This window comes from Carcharodon carcharias, chromosome 23, assembly GCF_017639515.1.
Source record: "Carcharodon carcharias isolate sCarCar2 chromosome 23, sCarCar2.pri, whole genome shotgun sequence".
In the NCBI taxonomy this organism is placed as follows: Eukaryota; Metazoa; Chordata; class Chondrichthyes; order Lamniformes; family Lamnidae; genus Carcharodon; species Carcharodon carcharias.
Window position 1 is genome coordinate 51,939,445 of NC_054489.1, and position 27,690 is coordinate 51,967,134.

The following is a 27,690-nucleotide window of genomic DNA, read 5'->3' on the forward strand; positions in this document are numbered from 1 at the left end:
CCCCACCGATAGGTCTGACGCCTAAATGGGCTCCTCCCACACCCCAGTCCCCCTCTGTCCACCTCCCCCGACCTTGCCTCCCCTCCTCGCCCTGAAAACGCCAAAATTGACCTGATGCTGGACTCCCCGGACTTTGGCTTGCAGTCCCAGTCCTGTCCATTGCAGCTTCTGGCACCAGAGAGCATGCTGGCCAATCTGATTGGCCGGCAACTTTCTTAGGTGGGACTTCCTCCTGAGTGAGGGGCAGAATTCCCGCCTGAAGCCAATTAAAGCTTGCTGGAGTGTTAAATGGCTGCAGGTCGCAGTATCAACGGAGATGTGTTCACTGAAACTTCAGATGGTGGGAAGGGAAACCCTGCCGTCCAAAAAATCCTGGCCAAAGAGTCTGCAACAGGATGTCGGTAGGTTCAGTGAGTGGGGAAAAATTTGATGGATGGAATAATGTGGGAGAATGTGAACTTGTCCACTTTGGCAGGAAGAATGGGTTAGGGAATAGAGATAGTTTAAGTAAGTTATCTTGTATTTGTTGGCATTAGGAATGAGTTTTAGCTTTAATGTTTGTATTTCTGTATCTGTGTGTTAAGAAAAGGTTAAGTTGAGTTTTAGTTACACCTTAAAAGGTGTCTGCATTTCTAATGAGAGTTTACGACTGTAAGAGAAGTTAAACAAACACAAGAGTAAAAAACCTGGGCTGTCAGGGCTCCAGAGAGGCAGGTCCATCCCACAGACACACACAAAAGAAACTAGAAACAGCCGTTTTTGAGTTCAGTTTTGAAGACAGCTGCCGGGCAGAAACAGCCTAGAAGGGGCATTTAGCCAGTCCCAAGCTAAAGAGGAAAGTCCCCAATTCCAGGGGAGTGGAACAGGAGCAAGTCCCAAGAAGACCTTCTAGTCAAAGGAAGGACAGGAACCTGGAAAAGGTCCTGTTAAGTGGAGCTAAAAGTGCGGGGCAGAGAAAGGCTCCAAGCTTCAAGCTGAAAGAGATAAAGGCTTGTGAGAGGCCAGAAGGTCCAAAGAGACAATTGAAGGCCTGTAACTCTTTGCTATGGGCATGTGAAGCAGTGATGTACTGTTGGCAACTGAGTCTGTGAGAGAGCGTGCATGGAAGAAAGCTTGAATGCACATGGTGACCCATGGGAGAGGAACATCAGAAGGAGAGTTCAAAACCCTGGGGGTGAACCCTTGTGGAAGGCATCTGAGAGAAAGCATCAGTTTGGGAGAAGAGTCCAAGACAAGTTCCTGGGAGTAGAGATTGGAAGCACTCATGTGAAAGACAGTTCAGGGAGATTGGTTGACTCAGGGTGTGACAAGCATCTATGAAGAGTTGTGGAGAGATCCATAGAATCTGGCTGAGGTGGCATCTGTCACTTGTTTTCAGAGTGTGGTGTGCCTGACCACAGATTGCCAGTTAGTTTACATGGACTGTACTTACTGTCAACATTAGAGTATAACATAGTTTTTGTAACTTGTGCTATCCTTACAGATCTGTATATATCTGTAAAGGTGTAGTTGTGGGTGAAGGATTATTGTAATATAGTTCATCTTTTCTTGTTTAATAATTGTTTTATGCTTTTGTTAAAAGGTTATTAGCTGACTCTGGTGACTCTGTTCAGTAGCCACTCTCCACATATCTAACCAAACAAATAAAAGTTTGGATCTATCAAGCTGGGTTCCACTCTGGGGTTAGGCTTGCCCAGTAGTAACCTCAGCCGGGATCATATCACAATATACTATTTAAATGGAGAAAGATTTCAGAATTCAGTGGTACCGAGGGATCTGGGTGCCCTGGTACATGAATCACAGAAAGTTAGTATGCAGATACAGCAAGTGATTAGGCAAATAGAATGTTGGCCTTTATTGCAAGGGGAATGGGAAGGGAAAGGGAAGTGTTGCTATGGATGGCATCTGGAGTACTGTATACAGTATTAGTCTCCTTACTTAAGAAAGGTTATAATTGCAACAAAAGTAATTTAGAGAAGGTTCACTCACCTGATTCCTGGCACAAAGGGGGTGTCTTATGAGGGAAGGTTGAGAAGGTTGGGCCTGTACCATTGAAATTTAGAAGAATGAGAGGTGATGTTATTGAGATATCTAAAATCCCGAGGGAACTTGACGGGGTGGATACTGAGAGGATGTTTCCCCTTGTGGGAGAGACTGGAACTAGGGAACACAGTTTCAACATAAGAGTCTACCATTTAAGACTGAGATGAGGAGGAAATTTCTTCTCTCAGGCTGTTGTTAGTCTGTGGAATTCTCTTCACAGAGAGCAGTGGAGAAAGGATCATTGAATATATTGAAGGCCGAGTTAGACAGATTTTTGATCAACAAGGGTGTAAGGGTTATGGGAGGGCGCAGGCTGGCAAGTGGGGTTGAGCCGCAGTCAGATCAGCCATGATCTTATTGAATGACGGAGCAGGCTCGAGGTCAAATGGCCTGCTCCTGCCCTAATTCATGTGTTCTTGTGTACAGAGTGACACTGGGTAACACAGACTGACACTGGTTAATCCAGAGTGACACTGGATAATCCATAGTGACACTGGGTAACAGAGTGACACTGGATAATCTGGAGTGACACTGGGTGATACAGAGTGACACTGGGTAATCCAGAGTGACACTGGGTGATACAGAGTGACACTGTGTGATACAGAGTGATGCTGGGTAATCCAGAGTGACACTGGGTGATACAGAGTGACACTGGGTAATCTAGAGTGACACTGGGTAACACAAGAAAAAGTAAATCACAGCATTGTAATAATGGAGCCCGAACAACAACAATTTCCACGAATGTCACCTTTTTATGTGGCAGATGCTCCAAGATGGTTTCATAGGTGCATTATCAGACAAAATTTGACATTGAAGCATACAGAGATGTACAATGACAGGTGGCTAATAATTTGGTCAAAGAGGAAAGTTTGAACAAATATCTGAAAGGAAAGGAGAGGTTGAGAGTTGAAAATGTTTTGGGAGGGATTCCCAAAGCCTTGGACTCTGTTGGGACAAGGGCTTTGAGGGCGCACAATAGGTTAGAATTGTAGAAATTCAGATATCTCAGAGGGTGTAGGACTGGAGGAAGTTAGAGGTAGGAAGAGGCACGACCAAGGACTGGTTTGAACACAAGGGTGAAAAATTGAAATTTGAGGGCATGTTGGATGAGGAGCTGATGGAGGTCAGCGAGCACGGGTTTCGGGAGAATGTGACCTGCTACAAGCTATGAAATGAGCAGCAGAGCTTTGAATTAGTTTAAGTTTACAGAGGTTGGAAGTCTAAAGGCAGCAAAGGGCTGGATGAAGTTTTCAGCAATTGGTGAGCTGTGTTGAGTGTGAAGAGAGGAGATGTTACAGAGATGGAAGTAGGGAGTCTGACCGATGCAGAGGAAATGGGGTCAGAAGCTTATTCCAGGGTCAAATAGGACACTGAGTTGTGAACAATCTGGTTCAGCCTTAGTGGCTAAAGAGGGGAATGGAATCATTGACTGGGGAAAGATTTTATGGCAGCAACTGGAGACATTGGGTTTGGTATTGCCAAAATTGGAAAAAAATCTGCTTATCTAACACTGGATGTCAGACAAGGAGAGAGACACATTATAGGCAATGGATGGATTAAGAGGGGTGGTTGTAAGGTAGAGCTGGATGTTGACAGTGTGCATGTGGAATTTTAACTATACCCAGTTCCCATTGTATATCTCCTTCACTCCTCGCTGCTATTCTGTCTCCGCTTGATACCTGGACTGCATTGTGGATTTCCCTCATACCAGGTAAAGCATTGTGGATAATGCAGCATGAGGCTGGATCAGGCAAATACATCTTTATACCCAGGTCCCAGTGTATACTTGATATAGACCCACATGTGTACCTTCTGTGTACCTTATGGGCAGAATTTTGCCCTTTCCTGGCAGGCTTAGCCGGGGCAGGTGGGAAGCTGCAATCGGGGCCGGAAGGGGATTTCACGCTGGCGGGTCAATTAACACCAGCGTCAGTGCTCAGTGCTGCCTGTGGGGGTGGGGAAGGAGGGCAAACAGGGTGAGCGTGAACTTTGTGCATGTGCATGAGTGCACACTGGATAATCTCCCTGAGGCAAGGAGATAAAGAGTTATTTAAAAAAAATGGAGAAAATAAAAATGTAATAAAACAGGCCCCATCATGTGCCTCTGTCACATGAGTAGGGACATGTTATTAATTAAGTTTTACATTTTTTGTTTTGCTTTTATTTGCTTTAGGAAACCTCATTCTGCCCGTGGATGAGGTTTCCTAAAAAATGCAAAGGCTGCTTGACCTTTTCGTCTGGCCACCAGCCATCAGGTTGGACAAGCAGTGAAAAATTGAACTGAATTGATAATTTAATGGCCTTAACAAGCCTTTTAATTGTTGGTGGGCGTGCTGCCGATTCCGATGTGCGCCCGCCGACCGAAATATCGCGCGACTGCATATTGATGTAGTGATGCTCGCCCAAGGTCAACGTGTGCCATTTCACGCTTCAGCACACGCCCACCCGCCAAGCTAAAAACTTTGCCCTATATAAACTCACATCCCGTTGTGTACCTGAGATACAACACACCACATTGGGCCCCTCTATATAGGCAAGTCCTTGCCTGGCTCAGTGTTGGTACTCTGGCCTCTGAGCTAAGAGCTAGAAATCCCACTCCTGAGACTTGAGCACTAAGTCTAAGTTCTCCCCTCAGTCAGTGCAGTACTGAGGAAGTGTTACATTGTCAGAGGTGCCATCTTTCAGATGAGGCATTAAACTAAGGCACCATCTGCCCTTTCAGGTGGATGTAAGGCATCCTGTGACATTATTTCGGAGAGGAACAGGGGAATTCTTCTTGGTGTCCTGGTCACCGTTAACCCCTCAACAATCATTGAAACAAATTGTCTGACCGTTACCTCATTACCTGCATGTGGGATCTTGCTCTGTGCAAATTGGCTGTTCTGTTTACTACATTACAACAGCGGTTATATCTCAAAAGTACTTTGCTGGATTTAAAGCGCTTTGGGACATCCTGTGAAGGTGCAGTGAAAATACAATGTTTCCCTTTGTTCTTCTAGTTTCTTTCAAAGTTTCAAAAACCAGACATTCATTCAGAAGAGATTATATGCATGAAGCAGAAACTTGACAGGGTACACTGGCTGCTGAAGGATTTTAAATGGGCAATAGGGTAGGGACCATGGATAAGGTAAAGTGCATAAAATATTCCATGATAGGGTAGGGTGTACATGGGCTTTGGGAGGAGGTGAAATGAGTGAATGCAGCAAAGTTGTCTTTGTTCTAACCCAAACCTTCATACTTTGCAGATGGGGAGTTTAAATATACTGTGAAATATTTGAAATGCCTTCACAGCTCACAATTAAGTCTTGTTTGGAGCTGGCTTTTTATATGGCCATAAAGTTACTGTTGCAGACTGGAATGTGGTTGTGAAGAGTTGCTTCAGCAGTGAGTGTTTTGCTGTTCTTGTGTTCTATATTATGATGGTTCTGCATTCTCCTGTCTGGGGTCTGTTCTGTTCGGTTTGTGGATTTCTCTCACTCCTGTTACTTTTCGAATTAACTATGCAGCTCAGTGTTGGAGATCTTGCGTGATGGTTCAGTGTCCCAATGTGAAATGTTGGATATTTTAACGGACCACACACTGGGTGAGGCAGCTGAAGCCTTTTCACCGGGGTCTGTAACCTGGGCTATCAGGGAAGGCAGGAATTCAGCAGGCTGTGAGTGTGCCGGTGTGACTGAGCACATGTGTACAACTGTGACAGGTGGCACTCCTGCAAGTGTGACCATGTGTTGTTCTGACCATATGACATGAAGCCCGATCACGTGTGAATATTAGTGTGTGTATCAGTGAATGTGTATGAGTGACTGTGGAATTGTGTGTATCGGTGTGTGTGTATCAGTATCTTAGGCCTGAATTTTGTTGATTGGACAGATGGTCCAATATCAGGAGAAAACGCACCCCTCCACGCATGGACGGGCAGTGGGATCTCCCCCTATTCAGGCAGGCAGCTCGCTACCAGCGGCTGGCTAAACAGCAGCATCAGCAGTGCAGTAGGACCAGCCCAGGGACCCTGCGGCTCACAGAAGGGAAGCTTTGAAAAAAATACAGGGCAGAGTGCTGGAGGTGAAACTCTGCCAGGGAAATCGCTCAGACCATGGGGGCTGCCTTCACTGTCCATAACCCAGTCAATGCTTTACAAAACCTTCCTCCCTCCCAGGCTGCCTTGGGAGGCTGCCTCTCATTAGCTGCCACACTCCTTACACGGTGGGGGATTGCCCGATGGCGATGGAGCTGTAAAATGGGCCTAAACTAGGCCTTTAATTGTTGCAGCTCCCCTCCCTGGGGAGGGCAGCCTGTCTGACTCAGTCCTGCGTCAGTAAAGTGCTCAGGTTCAGGGATCCAACCTGACGTAACTCCCCCAATTTCACCCAGCCCATGCCTCCCTCCCCAACCCCTAGGGGCCAGTGTGTGTGTGTGTGTGTGTGTGTATCAATGTGAGTGTGTGTATCAATGTGAGTGTGTGGGTCAATGTGAGTGTGTGTATCAATGTGAGTGTGTGGGTCAATGTGAGTGTGTGTATCAATGTGAGTGTGTGGGTCAATGTGAGTGTGTGTATCAATGTGAGTGTCTGTGTGTGTACCAGTGTGTATGTATATATCAATGTGTATTTGTGTTGTGTGTGGGTGTTGTGTGTGTGCACGCACATATATCAATGTGTGTGTGTATATGTTGCGTGCGTGTGTGTTGTATGTGCATGTGCGTCTGTGTATCAATGTGTGTGTGTTATATGTATGAGGGTGTGTGTGTCAATGTGTGGATGCATATCAGTGTGTGTGTGTGTGTGTGTGAGTCTGTGTGTGTATATATATCACTGTGTGTGTTTCACTGTGTGTGTGCGTATATCAATGTGTGTGTCTGTGTGTGTATATATCACTGTGTGTGTGTATCAATGTGTGTGTGTGTGTGTTGTATGTATGAGTGTGTGTGTGTCAATGTGTGGATGCATATCAGTGTGTTTGTGTGTATATATATATCATTGTGTGTGTATATTAATGTGAGTGTGTCTGCTGTGTGTGTATCAATAAGTGTGTGTGTATCACTATGTGTGTGTATATATATATATATCAATGTGCATATGTGTTATGTGTGCATGCGTGTCTGTATATCAATCTGTGCCTGTGTATGTGTGTGTGTCAATTTGTATATGCATATCAATGTGCGTGTGAGTGTTGTGTGTGTGTATATCAATGTGTGTATGTATATTTCAGTGTGTGTGCATGTGTGTGTGTGTGTGTGTGTGTGTGTGTGTGTCAATGTGTGTGTGTGTGTGTGTGTGTGTGTGTGTATAGATATCAAGGTCGGAGAGCGAATTATCGGCGGCACCCACCACGATTCTGTCTCAGATGAATTCTGATTTCAAATCTCCATATTCACATCCTTCAGTCATACAGCAGACATTGTTGATAAAGGAATCGAGAGGTTCCCCAGTCTGCTGAGCTCTCCTGTTAAATTTGGCACATTCCAACATCATGTTGGATCTCAGGTTGGAGAAAAGGTCGAAAGATTTTAAAACATTGTCATATTTAGCAGATGATTCATCTATGGCTTGCCTGGTGATGATATTGTCTGCAATCAGATCAATGGAATAAAGTAATGAGCCTACAGGTCCTGCCTCTCACTTACTATTTAATCTTGCAGCAGTGTCATGCCTCAGGAAGCTCTTCCTCCAATAGCTGCAACTGAGAGGTTGGTCAGGGTCATAGGTAAGGCACATTGGTGATGGTAATGAAGAATTGTGTTCCATCTTTAAAATATTTTAGTGTGTGGCTGTCCAATTAAAAGTGAAGAGGATTTCAAGATGGCATGGCCGGGATTGATAAAGAGGGATTTTCATGCACTTTGCTGTTTCAGCGTGAATTCAAAATAGTGGTAGTGGTCCGCTGAGGAAGACAAAGCCTCAAAATGGTTACAGATTGGGTTGCTGATGAGGGTCGCCTTAGTCATGACGGCGTGCTGTGGGTGGAGGACTGGACTCTCATTGGCCACGTGGCCAAAGAATTGCAAGGCACCTGAATTGTTTTTCTTCTAAACTCCTCCATGTTCGATCCCTTTGTTTTCATTTCAGGACATTCCGGACTCGGAGTGCCACATAAGCAGGGCGCCAAATTGGAATTCGGGCTCGCAACAAAATGCACAACAGAGTTCCTACTTGATTGACTTTTTAAAAAATGGGTCACAGGACTGGTTTGCCTGGAAATTTAAAAGGATTTTGTCTTTCCCTGCAGGCTGTTAGCTACTGGCTCTGCTTTGTTGAAGCTGATCTTCCATAAGGGTTCAGTGGAAACTTTTGCTTGAGCTTAACTTCTGCCTTTTTAATGCTGCCAGGCTCTTGTGTCTCTGGAGCTTCTCAGGTGAGTTTTCTCAGCATCTTGCTTCTTGAGTGAGATTGTTTCAGGGCAGAATTGTTGCTAGTGCCCTTGACTGCTTGGACACCATGAAACAGTCTTGATGAAGTTACAAAGCAGTTTTCATTAACAGTACTGAACTATGAACATATTTACAGTCGAGGGTAAAGGTATGGAGAGGGCCTCATACTTGGTCCTTACATGTTGCTACCTATCTCTAGACTGGCCTTAGCTCTAGGTCATGTGCCTTCTTACACATTGAATGGCCAGTACTATACTCTGTCCCATGTTAATCCCTTAGGTACCAAATCCTTCTACTACACTCGGAATCTTATATCTTTCACTGGGATCACCTCTCATTCTTCTAAACTCCAATCAGAGTAGGCCCAACCTTCTTCATCTTTCCTAAGACAACTCCTTCATCCCAGGAATCAACCGAATGAACCTTCTCTGAACTTCTTCCAAAGCAAGTATATCACTCTTTAAATAAAGAGACAAAAACTTTACACAGTATTCTAGGTGTGGTCTCACTAAGACCCTGTACAGTTGTAGCAAGGCTTCCCTACTTTTATACTCCATCTCCCTGCAATAAAGACCAACATCATATTGGCCTCCCTTTGCTGTACCTGCAAGCTAGCTTTTTCTGATGCACGTACAAGGACACCTGGAGCCCCCTGTACTGCAGCATTCTGCATTCTGCAGTCTCTTTCCATTTAAGTAATGTGTGTGGAATATCACAGCCCCACGCCTTCCAATTCTTTTATAGGAACCACATTCTCTGGAACCACATTAACATCAGGTACCTCATTAGGCACAGGCAGTTCAGTGTTGTCCACTCCAACAGATACATTGGGCATGTCTGTCCTTGGTTGAGCAACTTCCACAGGTTCAGCAATGGTTACAAGTGGAACATCATTTTGTTGGGGTATCTCCCTTCTTCTTAAATGATCCACATGCTCACAGGTGATCTGGCCCTCCACTTCCATGTGGTATGACAATAGTCTGGTCACAGAGCTGACTTTACCAGGTAACTACTCCGGTTCTCCACCTAAATTCTTTACATATACTGCTTCTCCAACAGTAAATTATCACTCTATACAAACTATACAAATCATGAGTTGCATTTTGGTTCCCTTGACTTTTCTCCAACTTCCCCTTCAGTTGGGAAGTACCAGGCTTAGTCTTGTCCAAAGATGATGCCTCATCAGTAACTCTGCATCCTCTTTCTATGAGCCTTCTTTCTACCACAGAGTTTAGTCTCCGCCTTCTTTTTGACTTCACTGCCGGCCAGACTTCTCTCAGGTGAAATCTCAACTTGTCTTAGTTCAGTAACTGAGCTACCCATGACTTCATTATCTACTCACATCTTGGAAAGTTCTACGACTTTTGCTTTCAAAGCCTCTTTAGTTTCATTTAGTTGATCCTTCAGCTCTTCTGTCTCCTCATTGTGTCTTTGGCTTCCTCCTGGAACCTTGAACATTGCTGCATCTTCTCTGCCAACTGGTTCTTCAGTTTGCTCAGAGAGGTGTTCTTGTGTGCAGGTGCCTCTCTTATTGCTTTAACTTTCCCTTCAACTGGGTGTAACCCTTGGGCACCTACCCGGTGGCTCCAATAAATAACTTAATTTGCTTGAAAATTGCATTTTTCCTTCTTCAGACGCACTCCTGCTTCTAAAAATCATTTCAGGACTTTCTCTAGGTTAGCCAAGAGTTTCTTTTCTGTGAATCCAGTTATCAGTACATCATCCAGGTAGACCACAACCTGAGCTAGTCCCTGTATTAAGCTCTCATCGTCCTCTGAAAAATGGCACAGGTTGTGTATATTGGTATAACCCTTTGTGGGCATTGATGGTTACAAATTCCTGGGAGGTGTCATCCAGCTCCACTTGCTGATATGTGTGACTCATGTCAAGCTTTGTATACATTGGCCAATCTTGGGAATAGGGTACCTGTCCAGTTTGGCAGCTCAGTTGACCGTTAGTTTATAGTCCCCACAGATCCAGACGGTCTGGTCTGGTTTAAGGACAGGGACTATGGGTGCTGCCCACTCTGAGAACTGAACCACTTTTATGCCACCCAGCCTCTCTAGCCGGTTCAGCTCAGCATCAACCTTCTCTCTCAGGGCGTATGGCACCAACTCGCTTTCAAGAAGTGAGGGGTTGCTTCTGGGCCCATGTAAATCTTGGCCTGTAGGCCTTGGATTTTTCCCAGTTCATCCTCTGGTCATCCACCCGTTCACAACTGGAAGATTTTGGGCCAGTTTAATTTAATCTCCTTCAGCCAATCATGACCTAGAAGGCTTGGCCCTTCACCTTTCACCACCATCACTGGTAGCTGTGCTAACTGGTGTCAATGATGAACTGTTACTCTGGTGATATATTTACATGTATTTCTTTGCCTGTGTGCGTTTTCAACCTTACAGATGTTTGTTCCAAATTTAATTGTTGATTACCTTTATTTAAATGCCTGAAAGAGTGTTTTCCCATTACAGTGGTAGAAGCTCCCATATCCACTTCTATTTTTATAGCTTACCATTCACTTGCACTGTGACTATAATTGGCTCTGTTCTCCCAACCTACATGCTGAATAATAGATAAATGTCAGAATTGGTTGTTTCCGGCTCTTCTGCACTACAGACTTCATTGGGCTTCGATTGTTGTTTGCAAGCCTGTTTAAATCTCACTTTGCACTGTCTCATTATGTATCCACTCCGGTGACAAAAATAACATTCTACTTTCGTAAATTGCCAATCGCTGGAAGATTGATTGTATCCATGTTGATGAAAGTTATTTTTCGATTTAGTTGCTAAGCCGTTCCCTCTCATTTTCCAGTTAGTGGGGGCTGTTTCCCGCTTGTGGCAGAGTCCCGGCTATTCAGGCCACTTTTGGCTGAATGTTCCCGCCCAACATAGGAGAACAGCGCTATTTTGCGCCCCTTGAATTGCTTGTGAATCCCTTACAAGACTTTCCATCGCCAGCGCTATTTGTAATGCTTTCTTAAAAGCAAGATTCACTTCAACCAGCAACCTTCGCTGAATAGTGTCTTCCTGCTCGCCACATACTAAACCATCCCTGAGCATGTCATTCAGGGTTTCACCAAAATCACAATGTTCCGTTAGTTGTTTTAATTTTGCCATGTAGGTAGCAATTGATTCTGCCGGGGCTCTATTTTTTTTTTATTCATCCACTGGATGTGGGCTTTGCTGGCTGGGCCAACATTCATTGCCCGTCCTTAGTTGCCCTTCAGAACGTGGTGATGAACTGCCTTCTTGAACCACTGCAGACCATGTGGTGTAGGTACACCCACAGTGCTATTAGTGAGGGAGTCCCAGGATTTTGATCCAGTGACACTGAAAGAACAGTGATATATTTTCAAGTCAGGATGGTGAGTGACTTGCAGGGGAACTTCCAGGTGTGTTCCCATCTTTCTGCTGCCCTTGTCCTTCTAGATGGTAGTGGTTGTGGGCTTGGAAGGTGCTGTCTGAGGAGCCTTGGTGAATACCTGCAGTGCATCTTGTAGATGGTACACACTGCTGCTACTGTGTGTCAGTGGTGGAGGGAGTGAATATTTGTGGATGGGGTGTCAATCAAGCGGGCTGCTTTGTCCTGGATGGTGTCAAGCTTCTTGAGTGTTGGGGGAGCTGCACTCATCCAGGCAAGTGGGGAGTATTCCATCACACTCCTGACTTGTGTCTTGTAGATGGTGGACAGTCTTTGGGGAGTCAGGAGGTGAGTCACTCATCGCAGGATTTCCTCTGACCTGCTCTTGTAGCCACAGTATTTATATGGCTAGTCCAGTTCAGTTTCTGGTCAATGGTAACTCTCAGGATGTTGATAATAGGGGATTCAGTGATGGTAATGCCATTGAACATCAAGGGGCGATGGTTGGATTCACTCTTGTTGGAGATGGTCATTGCTTAACACTTGTGTGGCGCAAATGTTACTTGCCACTTATCAGCCCAAGCTTGGATATTGTCCAGGTCTTGCTGCTTATGGACATGGATGTTTCAGTATCTGAGGAATCATGAATGGTGCTGAACATTGTGCAATCATCAGCGAACATCCCCACTTCTGACCTTATGATGGAAGGAAGGTCATTGATGAAGCAGCTGAAGATGGTTGGGCCGAGGACACTACCCTGAGGAACTCCTGCAGTGATGTCCTGGAGCTGAGATGACTGACCTCCAACAACCACAACCATCTTCCTTTGTGCTAGGTATGACTCCAACCAGCTGAGAGTAAATTGAACCTGAACCTCTGCATTGTGACTGAGGGCTTGGGTTGAAAATGTCCCTGAATGATGTCTACCAGTTCACTGAAAGACTTTGAACCTGAGGCACTGGGAGCCATCAAGCTTTGAATTAAACTGTAGATCTTGGTCCAACAAATACTCAGGAGAATCGCTTTCCTCTTTTCCTTCCCGTGATTTCATTTACTTGAAAAAAGAATGTAAGATGTTCTATAAATTGAGTCATCTGTGGCTGGCTCAAAGGGATCAATTCTGCCAAACTGTTACATTTGAATGAGTACATCTTTTTTTAATGAACTTAGATACTCACAATCGCTGTGCAAGGTACAGCACTGAATCTAATTTATCTTTGTTGCCAGTTTGTTATAGAATTGATCTTCAGACAACTTTTCATGGTGGAAACATTTAACTTTATTTACAAGGCAGCAGCATCAACTACACATCTGCATCTAACTCCATAACTAAAGAAGAACCCCCTGTAGAGGTTCCCTGCGCTGCTAGCACATTGGTTTACACAGATCATGTGATCTCACAACACACAATTATTCTTAAGGTACAATCCTACGTTTCCCAAAACTACAATTACTACAAGGTTAAAGGATCAAAGAGTGGCGTTGGAGATAAAATAATTGATTTATAATTCTGTTTGAACCTTCCCAAAGCATGCCACTTTGCAATAGAGATATTGATTCCAGGTGGAGCTTTAGCTGGAAGACTCCTTTGTTTAATTGATCTGTGTATGTTTGCTGACAGAAGCAAGCTGTTCTATTTGGGGAACAGTCAGAGGTACAGACTGTAGCTCACCAGATTGAGAGAGCCCACAGGTGTTGACGGTTAGTTAGGCCTATTCTTCAGGCAGAGAAAACACTAACGTCCCCACTTGCTGCATGGAATATGGGTGTGGCTCTATCTCAATTGGGATTTCATGAGGAAAAAGCAGCTGGAAGGGTTGCTCAAGTTTGCAGCTACTGGAGGAAATCAATGGTTCTCACAGAGCCTTGTGATGGAAAGCAATCAGCAGAGTTAGCTTGGAAAGCTGTGGGAAGCCAGCACCCCAAGCAAGGAGCTGAGTCATCTACAGCCAAATGGCCTGTGAAAAAAAGGTGGAAAAAAAGCAAATGGAAGGACCCACATAGCACCTTACCTCGGAGGATATCTGGAACAATGGGGAGAACTAAAGTGAATTCCGGAGGGCTGTGGCATACCTTTGGGTTCGGTCCCAGAAAAAGTGAATGAGCCTTCAAGATTTCACAAGATAAGGGAACTCTTGTGGGGGCAAGTAAAAGGTAGAAGTGAGTTCATAACATATGTAACTATAAACTATAGTGTAAAGTTAATAGTGTGTGCTTTCTTTAATTTCAATTTGTACAGACTAAAGTTTCTTTTTGTTTAAAAGTGCGAATCTTGTGGTGTAATTCTGTCAGTTAATTACTGGGTGTTTGGATTTCTTCAAACATTAATGGTCCTCAATAGGATGGTAACACAATATTGAGTGCAGGGGCCCTGTGTGCCCTCTCAGGTAGATGTAAAGGACTCCATAGCACCATTGTAAGAATAACAGGGGAGTTTTCCTAGTGTCCTGGCCAATATTTATCTCTCAGTCAACATTACTACAGCAAAAGGTCAGTGGAACTGTGTGAAATTTGCTTGATTGATGGAGTTTCTTGTTTCTTGTTACTGACAGGTTGATGCTGATGATGTCATCACGAAAGAGGAGCAGATTTATCTGTTGTTTGAAGCAAAGAGAAATTGTGAAAAGAATCTGAAAACAAGACCAACTCAGGTAGCAGGTAAAATACAGATAAAAACTAGTGTTCAAATCGGGGGAAAAACAGTCAAATAGGGTAAAAAGAGAACTAGACCAGATTAACCAGAAAGAAAAACTATCAAATAAAACCATGGACAAACTGTGGTAAATTTTCAGACAGTAGATGAAGGTGATGCAGACTAGATCCATTCCACAAGGGAGGAAGACAGTGAGTTAATTAAATAAGTTAGAGAAGTGAAAATCAGAGTCAAAGAGGAGGATTTTTACCAAGTCTCCTGTTAATAATAAAACAGAATAGCAGAATATGGAAAATACAGAATGGGAAAAGAAGCTGTTTAGAAAGGCTGAGGAAATATGATGAAAGATTGGCAGTGAGCAAAAGAGAGATAGGCCAGAATGTTTCCCTCGTTGGACAGGACAGTGAGCGGCCGCGGAACTGACCACCGACCATGATTTCACGCTGGCTGGCCATTGAACAGCGAGCCAGCATGAAACAAATGCTGCTGGAGTGGGGGCAGGAGGAGCAGGAGCGCTGAGGGTGTGCACCTGCGTGGGGGAGTGCGCACTGGCAGCTCCCTGAAGGTACAGGGCTGCCTCAGGGAGCTGACTGATTTTAAATACAAAAATAAACTTTTAACACACGAGATGAACATGTCCCCCACATGTGACTCAGTAACATGAAAAGGATATTAAAAAATATCTTTTTTTTTTAGTAAGCGCTGGAAGCCTTTTCCGGCCCATGGATGATGTTTTGTTAAAAATGCAAAGGCCGCCTGGCCTATTCACCCGCCCTTCAAGCAAGTAGTTGAGTGGGCAGCAATAATTAATTAATTACTTAAGGGCCTTAATAAGCCTTTTAATTATCGGCAGGCGCCTTGACAACCAAAAGCTGGTTAGAGTGCGCGATGATGTCGGGATGCTCGCCCGACCACATGGTGCAGTATTTCACTCCCACTCGGGATGGGTGTGTGCCCACCCACAGGATGATAAGTTCCGCCCATAGGGAAGAGATTTTGTAAACTCAAGACGTGAGGAGCGAGGAAAGGCAGAGTCGATTAGTGATGCTAAAGGAAATCAGCAGGAAGATGGACAATAATGGTAACATTGAGTGAGGAGGCTACCTCAGTTATCACAGTGAGAATAAAAATGTCTAATCTGTGATGGTGGAGCAGTCAAGAGAATTGGAAATAAGGGTTTTGTACTGAAGACATTGCAGCAATCAGAGAAAAGACCCTGGGTTTACTCACATCCGAAAATGCTGAGAAGTCCAAGGAGAAACTTTGATCGTAATCCTTTAACGATGTGGAAGTTGTATGAGTGTAGGATCTCTGTTCAAAAAAGATAAAGCAGGTAGCTGTAGACCAGTCAACCAGACTTGAATAGTGGCAAACCTTCAAGCAGCCTCAATAGAGAATAAAAGATTCCTGCAGAAAGATATGGATTGATAAAAGATGAGAAACGTAGATTTATGAATGGCAGGTCAGGTCTGACAAATTTAATACAGATGTTTCGAGGGAGATATGATGGATGTTTTGTATAAGCAGAAGACACATGATAAGGCACTGCACCAGAGGCTTGTTGTTATGGTTAAGAAATAGGGCATTAAAGGTAACATTGATTGAAGAGGGAAACCAACGAATTAGGAGTGATGGAGCCTGCTTTGTAACTTTTTTTGTACTTTTGGCCAGCATTTATTGCCCTTGAGAAGATGGTGGTGAGCTGCCTTCTCGAACCGCTGCAGTCCATGCGGTGTAGGTACACCCACAGTGCTGTTAGGGAGGGAGTTCCAGGATTTTGACCCAGCAACAGTGAAGGAACAGCGATACTTGGAGCTGAAGGTTCCAACTATCATCAGCTGCTGCCCTTGTCTTTCTAGATCAGGATTGTCCAACGTACAGCCCACAGGCCAAAGTTGCCCCCCAAAGCCCCTCTATGTGGCCCCTGGACCGAGTTTTCAAAGTGCCTGTTAAACAGGTAAGTTTGAATGGATGTTTCTGCATGGAGCTGCTCCTCCAATCACAGGCTGTTTCGTTCCTGCATTTGCTGCTGATAGGCTCACTAGTGAACCTATCAGCAGCAAATGTGAGAGAGAACGAATCAGTGATTGCAGGAGCAATGAACACCAGTGGCAGTGAGTTCAGGGCCCAGGGAACATGGCCCAGGGAACAGAGGTTTCAAGGAGTGTGGACTAGGGAGTGGAGGTGCTGGGGAGTGTGGACTAGGGAGTGGAGGTGCTGGGGAGTGTGGACTAGGGAGTGGAGGTGCTGGGGAGTGTGGACTAGGGAGTGGAGGTGCTGGGGAGTGTGGACTAGGGCGTGGAGGTGCTGGGGAGTGTGGACTAGGGAGTGGAGGTGCTGGGGATTGTGGACTAGGGAGTGGAGGTGCTGGGGAGTGTGGACTAGGGAGTGGAGGTGCTGGGGAGTGTGGACTAGGGAGTGGAGGTGCTGGGGAGTGTGGACTAGGGAGTGGAGGTGCTGGGGAGTGTGGACTAGGGAGTGGAGGTGCTGGGGAGTGTGGACTAGGGAGTGGAGGTGCTGGGGAGTGTGGACTAGGGAGTGGAGGTGCTGGGGAGTGTGGAATAGGGAGTGGAGGTGCTGGGGAGTGTGGACTAGGGAGTGGAGGTGCTGGGGAGTGTGGACTAGGGAGTGGAGGTGCTGGGGAGTGTGGACTAGGGAGTGGAGGTGCTGGGGAGTGTGGACTAGGGAGTGGAGGTGCTGGGGAGTGTGGACTAGGGAGTGGAGGTGCTGGGGAGTGTGGACTAGGGAGTGGAGGTGCTGGGGAGTGTGGACTAGGGAGTGGAGGTGCTGGGGAGTGTGGACTAGGGAGTGGAGGTGCTGGGGAGTGTGGACTAGGGAGTGGAGGTGCTGGGGAGTGTGGACTAGGGAGTGGAGGTGCTGGGGAGTGTGGACTAGGGAGTGGAGGTGCTGGGGAGTGTGGACTAGGGAGTGGAGGTGCTGGGGAGTGTGGACTAGGGAGTGGAGGTGCTGGGGAGTGTGGACTAGGGAGTGGAGGTGCTGGGGAGTGTGGACTAGGGAGTGGAGGTGCTGGGGAGTGTGGACTAGGGAGTGGAGGTGCTGGGGAGTGTGGACTAGGGAGTGGAGGTGCTGGGGAGTGTGGACTAGGGAGTGGAGGTGCTGGGGAGTGTGGACTAGGGAGTGGAGGTGCTGGGGAGTGTGGACTAGGGAGTGGAGGTGCTGGGGAGTGTGGACTAGGGAGTGGAGGTGCTGGGGAGTGTGGACTAGGGAGTGGAGGTGCTGGGGAGTGTGGACTAGGGAGTGGAGGTGCTGGGGAGTGTGGACTAGGGAGTGGAGGTGCTGGGGAGTGTGGACTAGGGAGTGGAGGTGCTGGGGAGTGTGGACTAGGGAGTGGAGGTGCTGGGGAGTGTGGACTAGGGAGTGGAGGTGCTGGGGAGTGTGGATTAGGGAGTGGAGGTGCTGGGGTGTGTGGACTAGGGAGTGGATGCACCGGAGAGCATGGGTAATGGAGCAGATGTTCCGAGAAGCAGGGCCAAGTGTCTGCTAGAGCGCGATTCAGGCATCCAGAGCGGGACCAGGCAGTGGAGGTGCTGGGGAGTGTGGCTCAGGGAGTAGAAGTGCCAGGGAGTGGGGCCAGGTAGCCTGGATGGGGGCTCAGGCAAGTTCGAAGGGAGCCCAGGTGGGCTGAAGCAGGAGTATTGGCCAATGGTGTCCGAGAAAGTGAGTGACTCAAGACTGTGTGAGGAAGAGAGTGTGAGAGGGGGTGAGAGGGAGTGTGGGGAGGAGTTGAGAGAGAGTGTAGGGATGTTGAGAGAGTGTGGGGGGTTGAGAGAGTGTGGGGGGGTTGAGAGAGTGTGGGGGGGTGTTGAGCGTGAGCTAGAGCAGGGCTGAGAGAGCGTGAGGGGGAGGGGTGTGCAAGAGTGTGGGGGGAGTTGAGAGATAGTGTGAGAGGATTGAGAGTGTGAGTGGGGAGGGTAAGCCATGTGGGGGTTGTGAGAGAGCGGGGGGGTGGTTGAGAGAGAAGTGTGGGAGGGGGCGTTGAGAATGTGAGGGGGAAGGTAAGCACTTGTAGGGGGTGGTGTGATAGAGTGTAGGGGGTGTGAGAGAGTTTGGGGGGGTGAGAGTGTGTGTTGGGTGGTGAGAGAGAGCGTGGGGGATGTGAGACAGGAGAGGGAGAGGGAGTGTGTGAGGGGAGGGTATGTGCAGGTACAGAGTGTCTGTGTAAGTCTATCTCCCTCCCAATATCAGAGTTCTCATTGATCCTCGCCTCTCCACACCAACATGCACTTGCATCCACCCTCACAGTGGGTGAGAGGGAGAAAGTGAGCACCCTGAGACTGGGAGTGAGCCAGATACACACAAACACACACACTCTGTCATTGCTCAGTCTTTTTTCTCAGCAAAGTGTTTCTTTTCATACCTCAGTTTTATTTTGAAATTTGAGTTTATTGTTGTGCCAAACTTTATGCCCAGAATTTTCTGCTGGTCAGGTGTGAGTGTGTCTAACCCAAATGAATGTAAAATGACGGGTGATATTTGGCCAATAGGCACACACGGGAATCGGCATCGCGCCTGCCGACAATTAACAGGCCTGTTAATGCCATTAAAGCTCAAACTGAATGAAACTTTTCGCTGTCCATCCAACTCTACAGTCGATGGGCAGGTGAAAGGGCCAAGCGGCCTTTGGATTTTTTAGGAAACCTCATCCACGGGCGGGTGGGGTTTCTAATAGGAATTAAAAATTAAATAAAAATGTTAGCATTTCATTAATAACATGTCCCTGCTCATGTGACAGAGTCACGTGAAGGTACATATTTTTTAACAATTTAATATTATTTATTTTTAATTCTTAAAATCTTCATCTCCCTGAAGCAGCTCCGAGCCTCAGGGAACTTTTCCTGCGCCCTGACATGCAATGCGCAAAGTCCTCTGCTCGCACTCCCCCCTGCCCCACCATTCCACCTCCCCCCACCCCCACCCCCCTCGCCCACCCCCCCACATCCCCCCGACCCCCCACCCAAACCCCCCAACGCCCAACCCCCCTCACCCACCCCCCACCCAAACCACCCCACTCCCAACATCCCACCCCCTCCACCCCCCTCCCCCACCCCCCCACACCACCCCCCCCCACATCCCCCCCACCCCCCATTCAAACCCCCCCACTCCCACCCCCTCCACCCCCCCCACCCCCCCCACATCCCCCCCACCCAAACCACCCCCACTCCCAACCCCCCACCCCCTCCACCCCCCTCCCCCACCCCCCTGCACCATCCCCCCCACATCCACCCCCTCCCCCACCCTCCCATCCAGGCTGGACAGCTGATCAGATGGACTGCTTTTTACAGAGTAATGTTGATATTGGGGAGGTGTTTCAGGAGGGAAAGTCCAGGGGAGGGAGGGCCTGTGAGTTGATGAGGTGGCTCACAAGGGAGAGTCTGTGAATTGGGGTGTTGGAAGTGCAGCTATTAAGACAGTGTACAGGAATATGGGCTGGTGCACGGAGCCTCGGGCTGTTGAGTGCTTGTGCTATAAGATTGGTCAATTTAGAGATGATCTCTTGAGAGGCAGCTCTAAGATTCCCAGCATTCGTCGCAGGCTCCAGTGCTCCCTCCACGACTGGCTGAGGCTTCCCCTACCCCTCTGGTTGATTTCACTTTGAGCTTGATCATTGATTAGTCTGTGACTAGCTGATATGTTATATATTGTTTGGTGCTTTTGTGTTTGTGCAGGTGTCAGTTGCAGACCGGAGTGGGATGGTATTGTGTGCTGGCCTGTGGGGAGCCCCAATAAAAGCATCTCAGTCCCCTGTCCGGAATACGTTTATGATTTTAACCACAGAGGTAACCGTTCACGTTTGAGTTGCTTACACTGACTGTAACCATGTTCTCTGTCACACTGACTGTGAGCAAAGGGATGGGGTCGCACAGGAGGGCAGAATTGGAGAAGTGTGTAGCTTGATGAGTTTTGCAGGGCTGGAGGAGATTACAGAGAGAGGGAGGGGCAAGTTCTTGAAATGATTTAAACATGATGAAAATTTTAAATTGAGGCATTAAGCTTTGGGAGCGAGGGTTGGGTAGCGAGTGCAGGGGTGATAGCTGAATGGGGCTTGGTTCAGGATAGGATTTGAAAACAATGTTTTGGATGAGCTGAAGTTTCTGGAGGGTGGAGGACTCTCTTGATGGACTCTCTAAGGGAAATGTGGAATGAGACAGTGATCATTGATGTTCCGGCAAACTCCATGGCAGCATTCATTGGCTCAGATGGCAAGACTACAAAGAGGGTGACGAATGAATTCCAGTGGGCGAGCGAGGAGAGGAAGATGAGGCAGTTAGAGTGCTGTCTGTGAGTGACAATGACAAGTACCTCAATGGACTCTTTGGAGAATACCAAAGAGACAGAGAGGGAGGCTGTGAACTTATTCAAGGACAAACCAAACCTAGAATAAGAACATAAGAACCAGGAGCAGGAGTAGGCCACTCGGCCCCTCGAGCCTGCTCCATCACTCAGTAAGATCCTGGATGATCTGATTGTGGCCTTAACTCCACTTTCCTGCCTCTCTCATAACCTTAACTCCCTCGTTAATCAAAAATCTATCTAACTCAGTCTTGAATAAATTCAATGACTCAGCTTCCACTGTTCTCGCTAGAAGAGAATTCCAAAGGCTACCAACCCACCAAGAGAAAAAAAGCTCTCCTCATCTAAGACTTAATTGGGGTATCACCTATTTTAAACTGTGTCCCCAGTTCTAGATTCCCCACAAGGGGAAGCATCCTCTCAGCCTTTACACTGCCCACTCCAAATCTTATATGTTTCAATAAGATCACCTCTCATCCTTCTAAACCCTAATGAATACAGGCCCAACCTGCTCAACCTTTCCTCATTAGACAACCCATTCACCCCAGGAATCAGCCTAGTGAACCTTCTCGCAACTGTTTCCAATGTAAGTATATCCCTCCTTAAGTCAGGAGACCAGAACTGCACACAAGACTAAAGGTGTGGTCTCATCAATGCCCTATTCAGTTGTACAATCCTGTTAAACATTAAACATTTAATAAGAAATCTGAGCACCTCATTTTAACCAATAGAAATTCACCACAAGATTTCACACTTTTTAAATGAAAACAGACTTTATAGTCCACAGAAGAATTAAACAAAACAAACAGTTTTAACGCTACAAGTTATAAATATGTTATGCAGTCAGATTTACTCATTATTTCCCCCGAGCCTTTTCCTTATAAGACACATCAATCTTAAAGTATTTACTTCAGTAGGGATGACTCTTAATTCTCTTCAGTTCCAACTTTTCTCAGAGATAAGACTTTTATTTATCAGTTCTTGACTGTAGATACTACAATCCTTTGTGCTGGTTGCCTTCTCAATACTCCCAAGCTAATCTGTTGCGATAAGACTCAGAACCACTAGATTTTTCCACTAGTTTCAAACAGTACAATCTTCTAGCTTCTGCTCTCTCACAAAGTTCAAACTGCAATTAAGCCTCACCCACATTCCATGTGGTGAATGATGAAGTTAGCTTTTTCTCTGCTTACAGTGCAGGTATAACTAATTGTCATTCACTTTGGCTATCTTCTCTCAGTGAGCTGCAAACTGCACACCCTATGTCCAGGTGCAACTAAACAACGCTCCCAGCAAACAGCCCAATAAATTGAAACCAGAGAATCTCCCTAAGCTCCACTGATTTCCATGACTACTTGACATGCTCTGGGATGTCCTCGAACAGACCTTTGGGTTAAGTACAAAAACAAAATACCTGGAAAAACTCAGCAGGCCTAACAGCATCTGCGGAGAGGGATACAGTTGACGTTTCAAGTCCGTATGACTCTTCATCAGAACTAAGACATATAGAAATGAGATGAAATATAAGCTGGTAGAAGGGGGTGGGACAGGTAGAGCTTGATAGGGGGCCAGTGATAGATAGAGGCCAGGAAGAGACTGCCAAAGATGTCATAGACGAAAGGACAAAGGGGTGTTGACGGTGGTGATATTATCTAAAGGATGTGCAAATGGGGATGTTAAGGGAAGCAAGCAGGACAAGCTAATGGCAGATGGCCCTAGTGGGAGTGGGGTGAGGGGAAGGGATCAAAATGGGTTAAAAGGTGGAGATGAAACAATAGATCGAAATAAATTTAAAAATAGGAGGGAAAAGAAAAAGAAAAAAAATAGCTGTAAAAAAATTATAAATTATTGGAAAAAGGGGGATCATAAAGGGGGTGGGGATAGAGGAGAGAGTTCATGATCTAAAATTGCTGAACTCAATATTCAGTCTGGAAGGCTGTAAAGTGCCTAGTCGGAAGATGAGGTGCTGTTCCTCCAGTTTGCGTTGAGCTTCACTGCCCACCTGTCCATCCTTGGCCTGCTGCAATGTTCCAGTGAAGCTCAACCCAAACTGGAGGAACAGCACCTCATCTTCCAACTAGGCATTTTACAGCCTTGTGGAGTTAACACTGAGTTCAACAACTTCAGATCATGAACTCTCTCCTCCATCCTTACCCCCTTTCCGATCCCCCTTTTTCCAATAATTTATAATTTTTTTACAACTATATTTTTTTCTTTTCCCTCCTATTTTTAAATTTATTTCGATCTATTGTTTCATCTCCACCTTTTAACCCATTTCGATCCCTTCCCTTCACCCCACTCCCACTAGGGCCATCTGCCACTAGCTTGTCCTGCTTGCTTCCCTTAACATCCCCATTTGCACATCCTTTAGATAATATCACCACCGTCAACACCCCTTTGTCCTTTTGTCTATGACACCTTCGGTAGTCTCTTCTTGGCCTCCACCTATCACTGGCCCCCTATCAAGGTCTCCTGTCCCACCCCCTCCTACTAGCTTATATTTCATCTCATTTCTATATGTCTTAGTTCTGATGAAGGGTCACACAGACTCGAAACGTCAACTGTGTCCCTCTCCGCAGATACTGTCAGGCCTGCTGAGTTTTTCCAGGTATTTTGTTTTTGTTCTAGATTCCCAACATCCGCAGTATTTTGCTTTTACCTTTAGGTTAAGTACCCTTATTTAAAATTTATTCTTTGATCTGAAGAAAGAAATAGATTTTACAACCTTTCAGAGTTTACTGAATGCTTCTAAAACTAATTTAACTCTAGCGCTCAAAACAAAAACATCTCCCTAGACAACCGTTATTGCAAGGATTGAAGATATCATGTCTCCAGTTCTTTAGCTAAGTAAGCCCGTCTGCTGTTTTATGATCTTAGCTTTCTATCTGTTAAACTCTTAAGTCAATGCAGCATCAATCTTTTAATTATAATAAACACCAAACTTGTTTAAATTGCATTCACCCCAGGGTTGCTTACCAGTTTCTTAGCTTGATGTGCCCATTTATCTATATTTAACCTTTTAACCTACAACCTAAAAGTTACATTCTAATACACATGAACCATGAACAAGATATTCACAACACAAGTCTTCCCTACTTTTATACTCCATCCCCCTTGCAATAAAGGCCAACCTTCCATTTGCCTTCCTAATTATTTGCTGTACCTCCATGCTAACTTCTTGTGATTCCTATATGGAGTACACCCAGATTCCTCTGTACTGCAGCATTCTGCAGTCTCTCTCTATTTAAATAATATTCTACTTTTCTATTCTTCCTGCCAAGATGGACAACCTCACATTTTCCCACATTATATTCCAACCGCCAGTTTTTTGCTCACTCACATAACCTGTCTATATCCTTTTGCGGACTCTTTGTGTCCTCTTCATAACTTGGTTTCCTACCTATCTTTGTATTATCAGCAAATTTGGTTACAATATAGTCAATCCCTTCATCCAAGTCATTAATATAAATTGTAAACAATTGAAGCCCCAGCTCTGACCCCTGTGGCAATCCACTGGTTATAGTTTGCTGTCGTGAAGATTTATCCTCATTCTCTGTTTCCTGTTAGTTAGCCAATCCTCTATTCATGCTAATACATCACCCCCAACACTATGAGCTCTTACCTTGTGCAGTAAACTTTTATGTGGAACTTACCAAATGCATTTTGGAAATCCAAATACACTACATCTGCTGGTTCCCCTTTATACACCCTACTTGTTACATCCTCAAAGAACTGCAATAAATTTGACAACCATGATTTCCCTTTCATAAAACCGTGCTGACTCTGCCTGATTGTATTATGATTCTCTAAATGTCCTGCTACAACTTCCTTAATAATGGATTCCAGCATTTTCCCAATGACAGATGTTAGACTAACTGGCCTATAGTTTCCTGCTTTCTGTCTTCCTCCTTCCTTGAATAGAAGTGTTACATTTAATGTTTTCCAATCCACTGTGAGCTTTCCAGAATCTAGGAAATTTTGGAAGATTATCACCATCTATCTCTGCAGCCACTTCTTTTAAGACCTTAGAAAGCAGGCCATCAGATCCAGGGGACGTGTCAGCCTTCAGTCCTATTAGTTTTCCTATTATTTTTTCTCTAGTGATAGTGATTGTTTCAAATTCCTCTCTCCCTTTTGCCTCTTGATTTTCTACCATTGTTGGGATACCTTTTGCCCCTTCTACTGTGAAGACAGATACAAATACTTGTTCAAAGTCTGCCATTTCCTTATTTCCCATTAATAATTCCCCAGTCTCAGCCTCTAAGGCAGCAGGAGATCAGGATGGCAGGGGAATAATGATGGGTTGAGATGGGGATTGGCAAGGCTAAGAGGAAGAATTAAAAGGAGGTATGACTGCATGGTAGAAAGGGAAGGAAAAAGGAGAGAAAGCTCCATGGAGTCAAGAGAGGAGGGTGAAAAAGGGAGAAAGAATTAATGGGCTTGGGCTCAGAATAACACCTACAAAGCACCCGAGGGCACACAAAGAGAATTTTGGTGCCACGGGCATGGCAGAGATTAGAAATGCAGTAAGCTGGTTGTAGATAGAGGTTGAGGAGGAGCATAATGGTCCAGAGGTAAAGCCTGATGCCCTGTGATGGGATGAAGTCAATGTGTGGACAGTGTGGAGTCAGCTTAGAGCATCCACGAGCCAGTGGCCAACACTGGAGCCAGTTGTGGGGAGGCAGTGGATCCACGAGCTGTTTGAGGAGTCAGTATCAATGGGTGCTGCTGCAAGTTCTCCAGTGGAATCCTGCTCAATAAATTTAAATGTTGCCTTCCTTCTGACAGGACACGCCTATCGGAAATGCAATGTACACGGGGACTGGGAGTTGGTCCCCAGCATTAACAAAACCTGGGCAAACTACACCGAATGCACCAAGTTCCTGATGCCTGACCACTGGCACCAAAAGGTAGACAGCAGATAAACAACCGAGTTACTAATTTAACCAAGAGTTACCAATTATTCAAGGGTTTACCAACTAACAAAGACTTATTATCTGAATTACAAACTCAAGAAATGGCCCTGGGTACAGCAAAGGCTATGGGCTCTGATAACATCCTAATCTGGACTCCAGAACTAGACATACCCTTAGTCAAGCAGTTCCAGTGCAGCTACAAAACTGACAAGATAGAAAATTGTCTATGTGCATCCTGTCTGCCAAAAGCAGGGCAAAATCAATCTAGCAATGTAACAAAATCAATTCTACTCGAATCATCAGCAAAGTGATGGAAGATGTCATTGACATCACTATCAAGCAGCACTTACACACCAATAACCTGCTCACTAATGCTCAGTTTGGGTTCCGCCAGGGCCACTCAGCTCCTGACCTCATTCCAGCCTTGGTCCAAAGATGGACAAAAGAGCTGAACTCCAGAAGTGAGTTGAGAGCGACTGTCCTTGAAATCAAGGCAGCATTTGATCAAGAGTGGCATTAAGGAGCCCCAGTAAGTTGAAGTCAATGGAAATCAGGGGGAAAACTCCCCATTGCTGAAGTTATATCCAGCACAAAGGATGATAGCTGTGGTTGTTAGAGGTCAATCATCTCTGTCCCAGGACATCACTGCAGGAGTTCCTCAGGGTAGTGTCATAGAATTAAACATCTTCAGCTGCTTCATCAATAAACTTCCCTCCAACACAAGGTCAGAAGTGGGTGTTCACTGGTGATTGCACAGTTGTCAATTCCATTTACAATTCTTCAAATAATGCTACAAGAGCAGGTCATGGGCTGGGAATTCCATGGCAGGTGACTTACCTCCTGACTCCCCACAGCCTATCCACCATCTACAAGGCACAAGTCAGGAGTGGGGTGGAATACTCTCCATCTATCTGGAAGAGTGCAGCTCCAATAACATTCAAGGAGCTTGATACCATCCAGGACAAAGCAGCCCCATCCACCACCTTAAATATTCACTCCCTCCACCACATACATACAGTGTGTACCATCTACAAGAGGCACTGCAACAACTCACCAAGGCTCCTTCAACAGCACCTTCCGAACCCATGACTTCTACCATCTAAAAGGACAAGGGAAGCAGAGTGGCAACACCACCACCTGGAATTTCCCCTCCAAGTCACTCACCATCCCGACTTGGAAATATATCACTGTTCCTCCACTGTCGCTGGGTCAAAATCTTGGAATTCCCTCCCTAACAGCTCTGTGGGTGTACCTACACCACATGGGCTGCAGTGGTTCAAGAAAGCAACTCACCACCACCTTCTCAAGGGCAATTAAAGATGGGCCAGTGGTACCAACATCCCATGAATGAATCATATAACTAAATTTACAAACTCAAAAAGCATTTACTAACATTACCAAGAGTTACTAGCTAAACTGGATTTATTAACTAATCCAGGAATAACTAACCAACCCAAGTTTTACTAACTTAATTATTCAAAAGTTATTTATGAAACCAATGTTTATAAACTAAACCAGGAATTGCTAACTAAGTGAACATATACTAATTAAGCCAATATTTACTCATTAGTTTTTCCCCTTTGATGAAGGGCCTGGTTTCTATTTTCTCTTCATGGTGTGGGTCCTCAAGTGCAGAGTCAGATCCCATTGCTCCTGTATTAGAGCCGGGACTGGATTTTCAATTGCCTGTTGATATGGTAATAATTGTAGGTGCAATTTGAAAATGGTGTTCCTGGAGGGTAGCACTGGATCCCGCTGCCTCTGGAATGCAATGTGCTTTTCAGAGGGAGTGCAGGAGGGGTGATTCTGAAAGCTGCATAACTTCAGTGAAGTGCTTGTTGAGCTCACTGATGGCTCATTAACAGGCCTCAGAGGGGCAGTTTTGAATTTTCAGTTGGGAAGCATGGGGGACACAGTGTGTGTGGGACATGTCAGGGCGCAGCTGGTGAACACGATGGGAAGCCAACACGGCTAATGGACAGACTGGTCAACTTATTTAGAAGAGAAAGAATAAAGCTTGGCCACACAACCAGAGGCACAGAG

The 27,690-nt window shown here is 45.7% G+C and overlaps 1 protein-coding gene across 1 annotated transcript in view; it reads left to right on the top strand.

The window, feature by feature from the left end:
* Positions 1-288: 288 nt before the first annotated feature.
* Positions 289-27,690, top strand: part of LOC121268977 (parathyroid hormone/parathyroid hormone-related peptide receptor-like) — a 100,554-nt gene continuing 73,152 nt past the window's right edge. Inside the window, exons 1-7 of the mRNA XM_041173279.1 lie at positions 289-401; positions 7,426-7,525; positions 8,368-8,393; positions 9,549-9,594; positions 14,319-14,424; positions 20,107-20,217; positions 25,520-25,641. Of these exons, the coding sequence (XP_041029213.1) occupies positions 289-401; positions 7,426-7,525; positions 8,368-8,393; positions 9,549-9,594; positions 14,319-14,424; positions 20,107-20,217; positions 25,520-25,641 (624 nt within the window). The remainder of the gene's footprint in view (positions 402-7,425; positions 7,526-8,367; positions 8,394-9,548; positions 9,595-14,318; positions 14,425-20,106; positions 20,218-25,519; positions 25,642-27,690) is intronic.